This window comes from Scyliorhinus torazame, chromosome 16, assembly GCF_047496885.1.
Source record: "Scyliorhinus torazame isolate Kashiwa2021f chromosome 16, sScyTor2.1, whole genome shotgun sequence".
Lineage (NCBI taxonomy): Eukaryota > Metazoa > Chordata > Chondrichthyes > Carcharhiniformes > Scyliorhinidae > Scyliorhinus > Scyliorhinus torazame.
The window spans coordinates 98,998,094-99,015,093 of NC_092722.1; the positions used below are offsets into that span (position 1 = coordinate 98,998,094).

The following is a 17,000-nucleotide window of genomic DNA, read 5'->3' on the forward strand; positions in this document are numbered from 1 at the left end:
AACATAGGTGGGTTGGCCACGCTAAATTGCCCCTTAATTGGAAAAAAATTATTGGTACTCAAAATTAAAAAAAACACTGCAATGAAGTTACTGTGAAAATCCCCTCGTCGCCACATTCTGGCGTCTGTACACTGAGGGAGAATTCGGAATGTCCAATTCACCGATCAGGCACATCTTTCGGGACTTGTTGGAGGAAACCTGAGCACCTAGAGGAAACCTACGCAGGCATGGGGAGAACATGCAGACTCCGTACAGACAGTAACCCAAGCCGGGAATCGAATCTGGGACCCTGGCGCTGTTAAGCAACTATGCTATTCACTGAGCTACCCTGCCACCCTTTAATTTGAATTAGTCTTGCAGACGATAATACAGAAGCCCCAATAGAAGCAGTGTAGATGGGAGCCAGGTATTCACCTGGCTCTTGTTCTGAGTTTCTGCTTCATAGATGGGCAATTGGTAGTACAGCAAGACAATATTAAGTAGCTCTCCCAGGTGGTTTGGGGGAAGGGGGGGGGGGGGGGGGGGGGGGGGAGATGACTCCCACCTGTTCACTTTGGTTATAATAAATTCCTTTAATAGGACTTTAAACTAAAGATTGGGGGGGGAAGGGAAAGTCAGGGAACCAAGAGGTGAAGTAATCAGTGGGAAGCGTAGCTGCTTAGGAATACAAAAAAGCACAAAAAGACAGAACTCAGGAGAGGTTACAATAGTCCCCATCCCACAAAATATGACAGTGTATGGAAAGGCTCAGTAAACCAAGGTCCACCACACTAAGAAAACAAAAAGGGACGGTCAATAGAGAATTAAAGGTGCTATATTTAAATGCGCGCAATGTACGGAACAAGGTAGATGAGCTTGTGGCCCAGATTGTGACTGGCAGGTATGATGTGGTAGGCATCACAGGGACATGGTTGCAGGGGGTTCATGACTGGCATTTAAACATCCAGGGATTCACAACCTATCGAAAAGACAGAGAGGTGGGCAGAGGGGGAGGGGTTGCCTTGTTAATTAGGAATGAAATTAAATCAATAGCACTAAACGACATGGGGTCGGATGATGTGGAGTCTGTGTGGGTAGAGTTGAGGAACCACAAAGGCAAAAAAACCATAATGGGAGTTATGTACAGGCCTCCTAACAGTGGTCAGGACCAGGGGCACAAGATGCACCACAAAATAGAAAGTGCATGTCAGAAAGGCAAGGTTACAGTGATCATGGGGGACTTTAATATGCAGGTGGACTGGGTAAATAATACTGCCAGTGGACCCAAGGAAAGGGAATTCATTGAATGTTTACAGGAGGGCTTTTTGGAACAGCTTGTGATGGAGCCCACGAGGGAACAGGCCATTCTGGACTTAGTGTTATGTAATGAGCCAGACTTGATTAAAGATCTTAAAGTAAGGGAGCACTTAGGAGGCAGTGATCATAATATGGTTGAATTCAATCTCCAATTTGAAAGAAAGAAGGTAGAATCAGATGTAAAGGTGTTACAGTTAAATAAAGGTAACTACAGGGGCATGAGGGAGGAACTGATGAAAATCGACTGGGAGCAGACCCTAGTGGGAAAGACAGTAGAACAGCAACGTCAGGAGTTTCTGGGTGTAATTGAGGACACAGTACAGAGGTTCATCCCAAAGAAAAGAAAGGTTATCAGAGGGGGGATTAGGCAGCCATGGCTGACAAAGGAAGTTAGGGAATGCATCAAAGCAAAAGAGAAAGCCTATAATGTGGCAAAGAGTAGTGGGAAGTCAGAAGATTGGGAAGGCTACAAAAACAAACAGAGGATAACAAAGAGAGAGATAAGGAAAGAGAGGATCAAATTTGAAGGTAGGCTAGCCAGTAACATTAGGAATGATAGTAAAAGTTTCTTTAAATACATTAAAAACAAACGGGAGGCAAAAGTTGACATTGGGCCGCTGGTAATTTTGTGATGGGAGACATGGAAATAGCCGAGGAACTGAATAAGTACTTTGCGTCAGTCTTCACAGTAGAAGACATGAGTAATATCCCAACAATTCCGGAGAGTCAGGGAACAGAGTTGAATATGGTAGCCATCACAAAGGAGAAAGTGCTAGCGAAACTAAGAGGTCTAAAAATTGACAAATCTCCGGGCCCAGATGGGCTACATCCTAGAGTTCTAAAGGAGATAGCTGAAGAAATAGTGGAGGCGTTGGTGATAATGTTTCAACAGTCACTGGAGTCAGAGAAAGTACCAGAGGATTGGAAAATCGCTGTTGTAACCCCACTGTTCAAGAAGGGAACAAGGAAAAAGATGGAAAATTATAGGCCAATTAGCCTGACCTCGGTTGTTGGCAAGATTCTAGAATCCATTGTTAAGGATGAGATTTCTAAATTCTTGGAAGTGCAGGGTTGGATTAGGACAGGTCAGCATGGATTTAGTAAGGGGAGGTCGTGCCTGACTAACCTGTTGGAGTTCTTTGAAGAGATCACAAATAGGTTAGACCAAGGAGAGCCAATGGATGTTATCTATCTTGACTTCCAAAAGGCCTTTGATAAGGTGCCTCACGGGAGACTGCTAAGTAAGGGCCCACGGTATTCGAGGCAAGGTACTAACATGGATTGACGATTGGCTGTCAGGCAGAAGGCAGAGAGTTGGGATAAAAGGTTCTTTTTCGGAATGGCAACGGGTGACGAGTGGTGTCCCGCAGGGTTCAGTGTTGGGGCCACAGCTGTTCTCTTTATATATTAACGATCTAGATGACGGGACTGAGGGCATTCTGGCTAAGTTTGCCGATGATACAATGATAGGTGGAGGGGCAGGTAGTATGGAGGAGGTGGGGAGGCTGCAGAAAGATTTAGACAGTTTAGGAGAGTGGTCCAAGAAATGGCTGATGAAATTCAACGTGGGCAAGTGCGAGGTCTTGCACTTTGGAAAAAAGAATAGAGGCGTGGACTATTTTCTAAACGGTCACAAAATTCATAATGCTGAAGTGCAAAGGGACTTGGGAGTCCTAGTCCAGGATTCTCTAAAGGTAAACTTGCAGGTTGAGTCCGTAATTAAGAAAGCAAATGCAATGTTGTCATTCATCTCAAGAGGCTTGGAATATAAAAGCAGGGATGTATTTCTGAAGCTTTATAAAGCATTAATTAGGCCCCATTTAGAATACTGTGAGCAATTTTGGACCCCACACCTCAGGAAGGACATACTGGAACTGGAGCGGGTCCAGCGGAGATTCACACGGATGATCCCAGGAATGGTAGGCCTAACATACGATGAACGTCTGAGGATCCTGGGATTATATTCATTGGAGTTTAGGAGGTTGAGGGGAGATCTAATAGAAACTTACAAGATAATGAATGGCTTAGATAGGGTGGATGTAGGGAAGTTGTTTCCATTAGCAGGGGAGACTAGGACCCGGGGGCACAGCCTTAGAATAAAAGGGAGTCACTTTAGAACAGAGATGAGGAGAAATTTCTTCAGCCAGAGAGTGGTGGGTATGTGGAATTCATTGCCACAGAGGGCGGTGGAGGCCGGGACGTTGAGTGTCTTTAAGACAGAAGTTGATAAATTCTTGATTTCTTGAGGAATTAAGGGCTATGGAGAGAGAGCAGGTAAATGGAGTTGAAATCAGCCATGATTGAATGGTGGAGTGGACTCGATGGGCCGAATGGCCATACGTCCACTCCTATGTCTTATGGTCTTTATTTGAAGTTTTGACATTGTTAATGTTATGCTTCAACCATTAAGAATTTGAGAGGAGGTCGAGGGTTTATTCTCCTAGCAGGCTGGTAGTCGCCGTTCTCCAGGTCTGGCTTAGGAAATATAGTGGGCAGCACAGTAGCATAGTGGTTAGCACTATGGTTTCGCAACACCAGGGTCCCAGGTTGGATTCCCGGCTCGGGTCAGTTTCTGTATGGAGTCTGCACGTTCTCCCCGTGACTGCGTGGGTTTCCTCCAGGTGTTCAGGTTTCCTCCCACAAGTCCCGAAGATGTGCTATTAGGTAATTTGGACATTCTGAATTCTCCCTCCGTATACCTGAACAGGCACCGGAAAGTGGCGACGAGTGGCTTTTCACAGTAACTTCATTGCAGTGTTAATGTAAGCCTACTTGTGACAATAAAAATCTATAATTCTCTTTCGGATTGGTTTCTGCACCCCACAGGGTCATTAGTATCTCTTCAGAAATAACAGGGTGTCAGCTTCTCTGATGCTGTTGAAAGTCACCACCAGACATAGCATCGGTCATTTTCAAGTGTTTTCCCGTTTTTAAACATTTGAGCCAGAATATATATATATATATTTTATAAAAATATAGTGTGAGGTCTCAGCTGCATTATAAAGTAGAAGATCAACCATGAACTCATTGAATGATGGAACAGGCTCAAAGAGCTGAATGGTCTACTTCTGCTCCTATTTCTTATGTTCTTAATTCAAAGAAAGCAACACAGAATTTTAAAAAGTAATACAAATCTCACTCCACTCTCACCCGGACCACCAATATTTTTTTTATTTGTTCATGGACGTGGGCGTCGCAGTTTGTGCCAGCATTTATTGCCCATCCCTAATTGCCTTGAGGGGGCAGTTAATAGCCAACCACATTGCTGTGGGTCTGGATTCATATGTGGGCCAGACCAGGTAAGGATGTCAGATTTCCTTCCCAAAAGGATTTAGTGAACCAGCGATTTCATGGTCATTATTAGATTTTTAGTTCCAGATATTTATGGAATTCAAATTTCACCATCTGCAGTGGCAGGATTTGAAGCTGGAACCCCAGAGCATTAGTCTGGGTCTCTGGTTTACGAGTTCCGTGACAATACCACTATGCCACCGCCTCCCCCATTATGTATATCCGGTATGGAGGAATGCTCACGTGTAAAAGGCAGCACAGATAATGGTTCAAAAACTAATATAAGGAAGGAAGTAGAGAAACAGTCAGAAATTGTGCTTTAGCCAGCAGAGGTAAAGGGAAAATTAAAGATGTAAAGTAATTGAGAGAGAGGGAGAGAAATAAGCAACAAAGCATGAGAGCAGGTCGACAGGTTAGGGTGTGTGGTCAATGTTGTTCTTTATGCGGAATACAAGTAGAGAAAATTAAAAAATGCATTTATATTGTAGTTTTCATGACCACTCGACACCCAAAAGCATTTTATAGACAATGAATTAGCTCATGGAATAAAAGGGACAGTAGCAATTGGGCGACTAGGGGCTTTTCACAGTAACTTTATTGCAGTGCTGATGTAAGCCTACTTGTGACAATAAAGATTACTATTATAATAAATATGAAATTGTCTGTAAGTGACGGGTAACAGATTAAAAAATAAATAAATTTAGAGCACCCAATTAATTTTCTCCAATTAAGGGGCAATTTTAGCGTGGCCAATCCACCTGCCCTGCACATCTTTGGGTTGTGGGGGTGAGACCCTTGCAGACACGGGGAGTGTGTGCAAATTACACACGGACAGTGACCCGGGGCCGGGATCGAACCTGTGTCCTCGGCACTGTGAGGTAGCACTGCTAACCACTGCGCCACCGTGCTGTCCAGAAACAGATATTAATGGTGAAAGATTATTTCAGACTAGAGTAAAGTTTATAGTGGAGCCCCCAGGGGTCAGTGATGCGACCCTTGCTCATGCACATTAAAGGACCTAGAGCATAGTGTACAGGGCACTAATTCAGAAGTTAGAATCATAGAATCATAGAAGTTTACAGCATGGAAACAGGCCCTTCGGCCCAACCAGTCCATGCCGCCCAGTTTTTTTACCATTAAGCTAGTCCCAGTTGCCCGCACTTGGCCCATAACCCTTTATACCCATCTTACCCATGTAACCATCTAAATGCTTTTTGAAAGACACAATTGTACCCGCTTCTACTACTACCTCTGGCAGCCCATTCCAGACACTCACTACCCTCTGAGTGAAGAAATTGCCCCTCTGGGCCCTTCTGAATCTCTCCCCTCTCACCTTAAACCTATGCCCTCTAGTTTTAGACTCCCCTACCTTTGGGAAAAGATGTTGACTATCTACCTTACCTATGCCCCTCATTATTTTATAGACCTCTATAAGATCACCCCTAAGCCTCCTACGCTCCAGGGAAAAAAGTCCCAGTCTATCCAGCCTCTCCTTATAACTCAAACCATCAAGTCCCGGCAACATCCTAGTAAATCTTTTCTGCACTCTTTCTAGTTTAATAATATCCTTTCTATAATAGGGTGACCAGAACTGCACACAGTATTCCAAGTGTGGCCGTACCAATGTCTTGTACAACTTCAACAAGACGTCCCAACTCCTATATTCAATGTTCTGACCAATGAAACCAAGCATGCCGAATGCCTTCTTCACCACCCTGTCCACCTGCGACTCCACCTTCAAGGAGCTATGAACCTGTACTCCTAGATCTCTTTGTTCTATAACTCTCCCCAACGCCATACCATTAACTGAGTAGGTCCTGGCCTGATTCGATCTGCCAAAATGCATCACCTCACATTTATCTAAATTAAACTCCATCTGCCATTCGTCGGCCCACTGGCCTAATTGATCAAGATCCCGTTGCAATCCTAGATAACCTTCTTCACTATCCACTGTGCCACCAATCTTGGTGTCATCTGCAAACTTACTAACCATGCCTCCTAAATTCTCATCCAAATCATTAATATAAATCACAAATAACAGTGGACCCAGCACCGATCCCTGAGGCACACCACTGGTCACAGGCCTCCAGTTTGAAAAACAACCCTCTACAACCACCCTCTGCCTTCTGTCGTCCAGCCAATTTTGAATCCAATTGGCAACCTCACCCTGGATCCCGTGAGCTTTAACCTTCTGCAACAACCTACCATGCGGTACCTTGTCAAAGGCTTTGCTAAAGTCCATGTAGACAACGTCTACTGCACTACCCTCATCTACCTTCTTGGTCACTCCCTCAAAAAACTCAATCAAATTTGTGAGACATGATTTTCCACGCACAAAGCCATGCTGACTGCCCCGAATCAGTCCTTGCCTCTCTAAATGCTTGTAGATCCTGTCTCTCAGAATACCTTCTAGCAACTTACCTACTACAGACGTTAGGCTCACCGGTCTGTAGTTCCCAGGCTTTTCCCTGCTGCCCTTCTTAAACAAGGGCACAACATTCGCCACTCTCCAATCTTCAGGCACCTCACCTGTGGCTGCCGATGATTCAAATAGCTCGGTTAGGGGACCCGCAATTTCCTCCCTAGCCTCCCACAACATCCTGGGATACATTTCATCAGGTCCCGGGGATTTATCTACCTTGATGCGCTTTAAGACTTCCAGCACCTCCTCCTCTGTAATATGCACACTTCTCAAGACATCACTATTTATTTCCCTTAGTTTCCTAACATCCATGCCTTTCTCCACCGTGAATACCGATGAGAAATATTCATTCAGGATCTCACCCAACTCTTGTGGCTCTGCACATAGATGCCCTTGTTGATCCTTAAGAGGCCCTACTCTGTCCCTAGTTACTCTTTTCCCCTTTATGTATCTGTAGAATCTCTTTGGATTCTCCCTTGCATTATTTGCCAAAGCAATTTCATGTCCCCTTTTTGCCCTCCTGATTTCCCTCTTAACTCTATTTCGACAATCTCTATACTCTTCAAGGGATCTACTTGATCCCAGTTGCTTATGTACGTCATATGCCTCCTTCTTCTTTTTGACCAGAGTCTCAATATCTCGAGTCATCCAGGGTTCCCTACTTCTACCAGCCTTGCTGCGGATGATAAATAACATAGTACGATCTTACAACACCAGGTTAAAGTCCAACAGGTTTGTTTCGATGTCACTAGCTTTCGGAGCGCTGCTCCTTCCTCAGGTGAATGCAGAGGTCTGTATCCAGATCCACAGCCATGTGGCTGACTCTTAAACACCCTCTGTTACATCAAAACTGCTAAAAATGATCACCGGAAACGACAGCAACAAACTCAGGCCTGTTGACCCTTCAAAGCCCTTGTTACTCATATCAAAGATCTTGTAACAAAATTGGGAGAGCTGTCCCACAGACTATACAACAGCCTGACGTATTCATACTCAGAATCATACCTCCCAGACACCACAATCACCATCCCTGGTCAAATCCAGTCCCACGGGACTGCCCCACCAGAGATGGCTGCACAGTGGTCAGTCAGGAGGGAGTTGCCCTGGGAATCCTCAGGGAAACTGACACTCCAGGCTGCACACGGTCTCATGGCATCAGTTGAAACATGGGCAAGGAAACCTCCTGCTGATTACCATCTACTGCCCTGCTCAGCTGATGATTCAATACTCCTCCATCTTGAATACCACATGGAAGAAACACAGAGAGGCAAGGCCACAGAATGCTCTCAGGGTGGGTGACTTCAATCGGCATTACCAAGAATGGCTCAGTAGTACCACCACCAAGCTGGCCAGGTCCTAAAGGACACAGCTGCTAGACTGGGACTGTAGCAGGTGGTATGGGAACCATGAAGACAGCAGATCCAACTTGATCTCATCCTAGCCAATCCACCCGTCGCAGATGCATTTGCCCATGACAGTATCGGTAGGAGTGACCACCATACAGTTCTTGTGGAGACCAGTCTTCACATTGAGGAAACTCTCCATCATGTTGTGTGGCACTACCACCATGCTAAATGGGATAGATTTTGAACAAAGCTGGCATTCACGAGACGCTGTAAACCCTCAACATCAGCAGAATTGTACTCAGCCACAATCTATGACCTCATGGCCAGCATATCCCCCACTCTACTATTACCACAAAGTCAGGGGATCAATCCTGGTGCATTGAAGAACGCAGGAGAACATGCCAGGAGAAGCACCAGGCATACCTAAAAATGAAGTGTCAACTTGGTGAAGCTACCTGCATGTCAAAGAGCGACGGTAACATAGAACATAGAACAGTACAGCACAGTAGAGGCCCTTTGGCCCACGATGTTGTGCCGACCATTTATCCTATTTTAAGATCAACCTAACCTGCGCACCCCTTCAATTTACTGCTGTCCATGCGATAACAAACATGGTCAAGGTGATCCCGCAACCAATGGATCAGATCTAAGCTCTGCAGTCCTGCCACATCCAGCAATAAATGATGCTGAACAGTTAAACAACCCTCTGGAGGAAGCTCCACAAATATCCCCATCCTCAATGATGGAGGAGCCCAGCACATCAGTGCAAAAGACAAGGCTGAAGCATTCACAATACCCTTCAGCCAGAAGTGCTGAGTGGATGATTCATCTCGGTCTCCTCCGTAGTTCCCCAACATCACATATCAGCCTGCAACCAATTTGATTCACTCCATGAGATACCAAGAAATGGCTGAAGGCTCTGGATTGTTCATAGGCTATGAGCCCTGACAACACTCTGGCAATACTTGGAAAGAACTAGCTGCCCTCCTAGCCAAATTGTTCCAGTAAAGCTGCAACACTGGCATCTATGCAGTAATGTGGAAAATTGCCCAGATTTGCCCTACCCACAAAAAGCAGGACAATTCTAACTTAGCCAATTACCACCCTATTAGTCTACTCTTTCATCAGTAAAGTGATGGAAAGGGCCATCAACTGTGCTATCAAGCGGCACTTACTCAGCAATATTGTACTTATTCACAAAGAGGAGGAATTGGTAGATGTTGAGTCTGGAGAAGGGTGTGTAGATAGCCTGGGTCACATTGAGATCCAAAAAGACGAGGTGTTGGGCGTCTTGAAAAATATTAAGGTAGATAAGTCCCCAGGGCCTGATGGGATCTACCCCAGAATACTGAAGGAGGCTGGAGAGGAAATTGCTGAGGCCTTGACAGAAATCTTTGGATCCTCACTGTCTTCAGGTGATGTCCCGGAGGACTGGAGAATAGCCAATGTTGTTCCTCTGTTTAAGAAGGGTAGCTAAGATAATCCAGGGAACTACAGGCCGGTGAGCCTTTCTTCAGTGGTAGGGAAATTACTGGAGAGAATTCTTCGAGACAGGATCTACTCCCATTTGGAAGCAAATTGACGTATTAGTGAGAGGCAGCATGGTTTTGTGAAGGGGAGGTCGTGTCTCACTAACTTGATAAGAGTTTTTCGAGGAGGTCACAAAGATGATTGATGCAGGTAGGGCAGTGGATGTTGTCTATATGGACTTCAGTAAGGCCTTTGACAAGGTCCCTCATGGTAGACTAGTACAAAAGGTGAAGTCACACGGGATCAGGGGTGAGCTGGCAAGGTGGATACAGAACTGGCTAGGTCATAGAAGGCAGAGAGTAGCAATGGAAGGGTGCTTTTCTGATTGGAGGACTGTGACCAGTGGTGTTCCGCAGGCATCAGTGCTGGGACCTTTGCTGTTTGTAGTATATATAAATGATTTGGAGGAAAATGTAACTGGTCTGATTAGTAAGTTTGCAGACGACACGAAGGTTAGTGGAATTGCGGATAGCGAGGAGGACTGTCAGAGGATACAACAGGAATTAGATTGTTTGGAGACTCGGCCGGAGAGATGGCAGATGGAGTTTAATCCGGACAAATGTGAGGTAATGCATTTTGGAAGGTCTAATGCAGGTAGGGAATATACAGTGAATGGTAGAACCCTCAAGAGTATTGAAAGTCAGAGAGATCTAGGTGTACAGGTCCACAGGTCACTGAAAGGGGCAACACAGGTGGAGAAGGTAGTCAAGAAGGCATACGGCATGCTTGCCTTCATTGGCCGGGGCATTGAGTATAAGAATTGGCAAGTCATGTTGCAGCTGTATAGAACCTTAGTTAGGCCACACTTGGAGTATAGTGTTCAATTCTGGTCGCCACACTACCAGAAGGATGTGGAGGCTTTAGAGAGGGTGCAGAAGAGATTTACCAGATTGTTGCCTGGTATGGAGGGCATTAGCTATGAGGAGCGGTTGAATAAACTCGGTTTGTTCTCACTGGAACGAAGGAGGTTGAGGGGCGACCTGATAGAGGTCTACAAAATTATGAGGGGCATAGACAGAGTGGATAGTCAGAGGCTTTTCCCCAGTGTAGAGGGGTCAATTACTAGGGGGCATAGGTTTAAGGTGAGAGGGGCAAGGTTTAGAGTAGATGTACGAGGCAAGTTTTTTTACACAGAGGGTAGTGGGTGCCTGGAACCCGCTACTGGAGGAGGTGGTGGAAGCAGGGACGATAGTGACATTTAAGGGGCATCTTGACAAATACATGAATAGGATGGGAATAGAGGGATACGGACCCAGGAAGTGTAGAAGATTGTAGTTTAGTCGGGCAGCATGGTCGGCACGGGCTTGGAGGGCCGAAGGGCCTGTTCCTGTGCTGTACATTTCTTTGTTCTTTGTAATAACCTGCTCACTGATGATCAGTTTGTGTTCCGCCAGGGTCTCTCAGCTTCTGACCTCATTACAGCCTTGGTTCAAACATGGACAAAGAGCTGAACTCAAAATATGAAGTGTGTGTGTCTGCCCTTGACATCAAGGTCACATTTGACAGAGTGTGGCATCAAGGAGCCTTAGCAAAACCCGAGCCAATGGGAATCAGGGGAAAAACGCTCCACTGGTTGGAGTCATACCTGGCACAACGGAAGATGGTTGTGGTTGTTGGAGGTCAGTCATCTCAGTCCCAGGACATTACTGCAGGAGTTCCTCAGGGGAATGTCCTAGTTGCAACCATCTTCAGCTGCTTCATCAATTAACTTCATCATAACGTCAGAAGTGGGGATGTTCGCAGATGACTGCACAATGTTCAGCACCATTCACGATTCCTCAGACACTGAAACAGTCCATGTCCAAATGCAGCAAGAGCAAGACAACATTCAGGTTTGGGCTGATAAGTGGGAAGTAACATTCATGCCATACAAGTGCCAACGAATGACCATCTCCAACAAGAGAGAATACAACCAGCTCTCCGTGACATGCAATGACATAACCATTGCTAAATCCCCCCACTACCAACATCCTGAGATACAAAGACATGCCTAAATTTGCCGACAACACAAAGATAGGCGTATCGATTCGATATTGATAGAAATGGAAGGGCAGCACGGTAGCACAGTGGTTAGCACTGCTGCCTCACGACACCGAGGCCCCGGGTTCGTTCCCGGCCCTGGGTCACTGTCCGTGAGAAGTTTGCACATTCTCCCCGTGTCTGCATGGGTCTCACCCCTACAACCTAAAAGAAGTGTAGTTTTCTCTGTCTTTAGCTTTGACAAAGGGTCATCTGGACTCAACATGTTAGCTTTTCTCTCCCTACAGATGCTGCCAGACCTGCTGAGATTTTCCAGCATTTTCTTTTTGGTTTCAGATTCCAGCATCCGCAGTAATTTGCTTTTATAGGGTAGGTGGATACGCTACCCTACAAGGGGCCACGCTAAATTGCCCCTTAATTGGAAAAATATTGGGTACTTTAAATTAAAAAAAAAAAAAAGAATTTCAATGTAGGCAAACAGGTATTTGTGCTTAAATTATATAACAGAATTCTTTATAAATGGTGAAAAGCTAGAAACAGTGGAGGTCTAAAAAGACTTGGATTCCAGGTTGAACATTTTCATAGATCATTAAAATGTCTTGAACAGGTTAAAAATGTTTTTTTAATGTTAATGGAATGCTGCCCTTTATAGATGGAGGACTATAATACAGGCAGGGTGTGTGAGTTATGCTACAGCTAATTCAAAACCACAGTTAGACTGCGTCTGGAGTTCTGTGAGCAGTTCAGAGCACCACACCTGAGAATGGATATACTGGCCTTGGCGGAAGAGCAATGTAGATTACCAGAATAATATCTAGACTCCAAGGATCATATTACAAAGCGAGATAAAGAAACAAGGGGATATTAAGAGGTGATTTGATTGAAGCATGCAACATAGAAAAAACAAGGTAGATAAAGAGAAACTATTCCTGCTAGTGGGGGAAGAGGAGTCTAGGGCCAGGGGGCAGAGCCTCAAAATTAAGAGCGACTTTTCAGGAACAAAATTAGGAAATACCCTTCATGAAAAGGTGGAACACAACACTGCGATTTAAAGCTAGATCAACTGTTAATTTTAAATCTGAAAGGACTTAGTGAACCAGATGTTTTTTTACAACAGTCGGTGATAAGGGCAGCACGGTAGCATTGTGGATAGCACAATTGCTTCACAGCTCCAGGGTCCCAGGTTCGATTCCCGGCTTGGGTCACTGTCTGTGCGGAGTCTGCACATCCTCCCCATGTGTGCGCGGGTTTCCTCCGGGTGCTCCGGTTTCCTCCCACAGTCCAAAGATGTGCGGGTTAGGTGGATTGGCCATGATAAATTGCCTTTAGTGCCCAAAATTGCCCTTGGTGGGGTTACTGGGTTATGGGTGGAGGTGTTGACCTTGGGTAGGGTGCTCTTTCCAAGAGCCGGTGCAGACTCGATGGGCCGAATGGCCTCCTTCTGCACTGTAAATTCTATGATCTATGATAGCTTTGTGGCCACCATTACAGAGACTAGCTTTATATTCCAGATTTATCAATGGAATTTAAATACCACCAGGTGCCGTGGTGGGATTTGAACCCATGTCCCCAGAGCCTGGACCTCCTGTTCCCTAGTCCAGTCACTGGTTACACCTCTACACCGCCATGTTCTCCATGTCAATCTACGGAAAGGCTCCCAAGGGAGATGATGGAAAGAGGTGGCGTTGAGTTATTCAAATGAAATCAGATAGGTTTCTTTCAGAAAATAACACTTCAGCATGTGAATAATATGAGAAATGACATGGGGAGTGTAATGTGCTGGGGGGCGGGGAGAACCGTGGGCCTCTGGTTCCCAAGGCTCTCCATCAATGAGGTATTTTCCTCACCTCATTTCAGGGTCTGTGGTAGACTAATCGATAGAGATTAATTTATGTGATTAATCAACTACTCAACCATTGTTTTATCATGTGACTACCTGCATGAAGGAGGATAATCTAGATGGGACAATGACAATCCCTGTTATGAATTAGGAGATTGAAGTTGCCAGCTCTCATTAATGTGAGGTTATCCATTTTGGTAGGAATAACAGCAAAAGGAATTATTTAAATGATAACATTTTAAAACATGCTGCTGTGCAGAGAGACCTGGGTGTGCTAGTGCATGAGTCGCAAAAAGATGGTTTACAGGTGCAACAGGTGATTAAGGCGGCAAATGGAATTTTGTCCTTCATTGCTACAGGGATGGAGTTTAAAACTAGGGAAGTTATGCTGCAATTGTATCAGGTGTTAGTGAGGTCACACCTGGAGTATTGTGTTCAGTTTTGGTCTCCTTACCTGAGAAAGGACGTACTGGCGCTGGAGGGTGTGCAGAGGAAATTCACTAGGTTAATCCCAGAGCTGAAGGGGTTGGATTACGAGGAGAGGTTGAGTAGACTGGGATTGTACTCGTTGGAATTTAGAAGGATGAGGGGGGATCTTACAGAAACGTATAAAATTATGAAGGGAATAGATAGGATAGATGCGGGCAGGTTGTTTCCACTGGCGGGTGAAAGCAGAACTAGGGGGCACAGCCTCAAAATAAGGGGAAGTAGATTTAGGACTGAGTTTAGGAGGAACTTCTTCACCCAAAGGGTTGTGAATCTATGGAATTCCCTGCCCAGTGAAGCAGTTGAGGCTCCTTCATAGATAGAGATAGATGGTTTTTTGAAGAATAAAGGGATTAAAGGTTATGGTGTTCGGGCCAGAAAGTGGAGCTGAGTCCACAAAAGATCAGCCACGATCTCATTGAATGGCGGAGCAGGCTTGAGGGGCCTACTCCTCCTCCGAGTTCTTATGTTACCACCTGTTCTCTAACCCTGCTTAATCTGAAGACGACACTGCGTGAAAAGACACAGATCAACCAGAATTTTGTTTTTGAAATTCACTCCAATCCTGATAGGTTGTCTCACCAAATAGTCAATAGACACCCCGGTAATTAAAGTGTAGCATTTTTAAATTCTCAAGCTGACATTTGAAAACCAGCAGCTTCTGGCACAAAGCAACTTACCTTGAGCTTCTGAAATATTTCCACATTAATGGCCTTCACCTCCTCGAGTTGATGCCGAAGGCTAATTAGTGCATCCTGCTTTTCATGGATGTCCTTCTCCAGCAGCTTCATGGCCAGCTCCATCTCCTGCTTCATGTTAATCTGCACCAACAGATCACTCTCTACATCCTGCCAAACAAGAAATAAATGTGCAGCAACGTTATCATTTGCCCAACAAAAATGCTGGAAATGCCAGCAACTGGGAGAGAGAAACAAAATCAATATGTCAGGTCAATAATTCTTCAAAGGAATGGGAAAGTTGGAGGGGGAACCAGGATTCGGTCAGGGGGATGTGGGCGGGGGGAACCGGGATACGGGCCGGGGGGGGCGGGGGGAACTGGGATATGGGCCGGGGGAACCGGGATACGGGCCGGGGGGAGGAACCGGGATACGGGCCGGGGGGGGGGGGGGGGAGGGGGGAGAAGAGTCGGGATACGGGCCGGGGGGGGGGGGGGGGAGAACCGGGATACGGGCCGGGGGGTGGGGGGGAGAACCGGGATACGGGCCGGGGGCGGACACCAGGTTCGCGCAGGCGGAATGGGGGAGGGTAGAAAACACCCCACAATCAGGTGAAAGACAGGAGAAATTAAATGACAAAAGAGTTGGCCCTGTAGGTCAAAGGGGTTGGTCATGGAACAAATAAAGGAGAGATGTGAACAGTTTAACATCTGCTGCTGGTACGAGAGTTTATAATTGAGGATAAAAGCCTGGAAACCTTTCTACTGATTAGAGAGATTTGTAAAAGGTAGATCATGCCTGGTGGACCTGACTGAATTTTTCAAAGAGGTAGCTAAAAAGGTAGGGGAATATCGATGGACTTCCAGAAGGTATTTGATAAAAGTCCTTCCTAAGAGACTTACCGAAAGCTGAAGCTCATTGGATTATTGTTTTAGGGAATTGGCTGAGTGGCTGCAATCGCCGATTAGGTGCAACAAGCTGGTGCTCTAATTGGTCGGAAAGAACTAGTGGTGTCCGCAAGTATTTCTGTTGGGGCCTCAACTATTCACTGCATTCATCAATGAGTTAAACGATGGGATAGAAAGACATACATCTAAATTGACCCACACAAAAGATTGACAGCATTGTAAACAATGTCAATGGAAGCACAAATTTACAAATAGGTATATAGAGTGGATGAGCACATCTTTGGCAAATGGATTTCAATGTAGGTAAATGTGAAGTCTCCATGTTTAAACTTAAAAGATGTTTAAACAGCTGCCTCATGACGCCGAGGACCCAGGTTCGATGCCGACCCCGGGTCACTGTCTGGAATTTGCACATTCTCCCTGTGTCTGTGTGGGCCTCACCCACACAACACAAAAAGACCATCACTGCCCCTTAATTGGAAAAAAAAAATTGGGTTCTCTTAAATTTATTTTAATAAAGGATCCAGAGATGGGGTAACCCCAGGTTAAAGAGGTGTGAATTGTCTCAAGCCAGGACAGTTGGTAGGATTTCGCAGGCCAGATGGTGGAGGATCTGTAAAGATTTAATCACCTGCTAATGCTCGCATTCCTAGCATTGTTTGGCATCTTTGAATTTGTCTATATATGTGTTTCTGGAACAGACCTCTTCATTCACCTGAGGAAGGAGCAGTGCTCCGAAAGCTAGTGACATCGAAACAAACCTGTTGGACTTTAACCTGGTGTTGTAAGACTTCGTACAGGGATTAAAGAGTTGGAACATTGGCTTTTATTTCCTCGCTTTTAAAATATTGAGGAATTGTCTGGTCAAGGGGTTTAGAATGTTAGAAGGATCTGATTAGGGGGTGATTGGGGAGAATGAAATGAAAACCACTTATTGTCACAAGTAGGCTTCAAATGAAGTTACTGTGAAAAGCCCTTAGTCGCCACATTCCGGCGCCTGTTTGGGGAGGCTGGTACGGGAATTGAACCGTGCTGCTGGCCTGCCTTGGTCTGCTGTCAAAGCCAGCGATTTAGCCCAGTGTGCTAAACCCTCTTCCCTCTGGTGGCGAAAGGCCAGGATAAAGAGAATGAATCTTTGAATTAAAGCTAGACTGGCCGTAAACACTTCCACATCAACGGGCAATGGAAAACTAGAGTTCTCCTCCTAAAAGAAGTGTGAATGCA

At 45.5% G+C, this 17,000-nt stretch overlaps 1 protein-coding gene across 1 annotated transcript in view; it reads right to left on the minus strand.

Moving 5' to 3' along the window:
- Positions 1-17,000, minus strand: part of rufy2 (RUN and FYVE domain containing 2) — a 187,885-nt gene that overhangs the window by 76,872 nt on the left and 94,013 nt on the right. Inside the window, 1 exon segment of the mRNA XM_072478783.1 lies at positions 14,872-15,039. Within this exon segment, the coding sequence (XP_072334884.1) occupies positions 14,872-15,039 (168 nt within the window).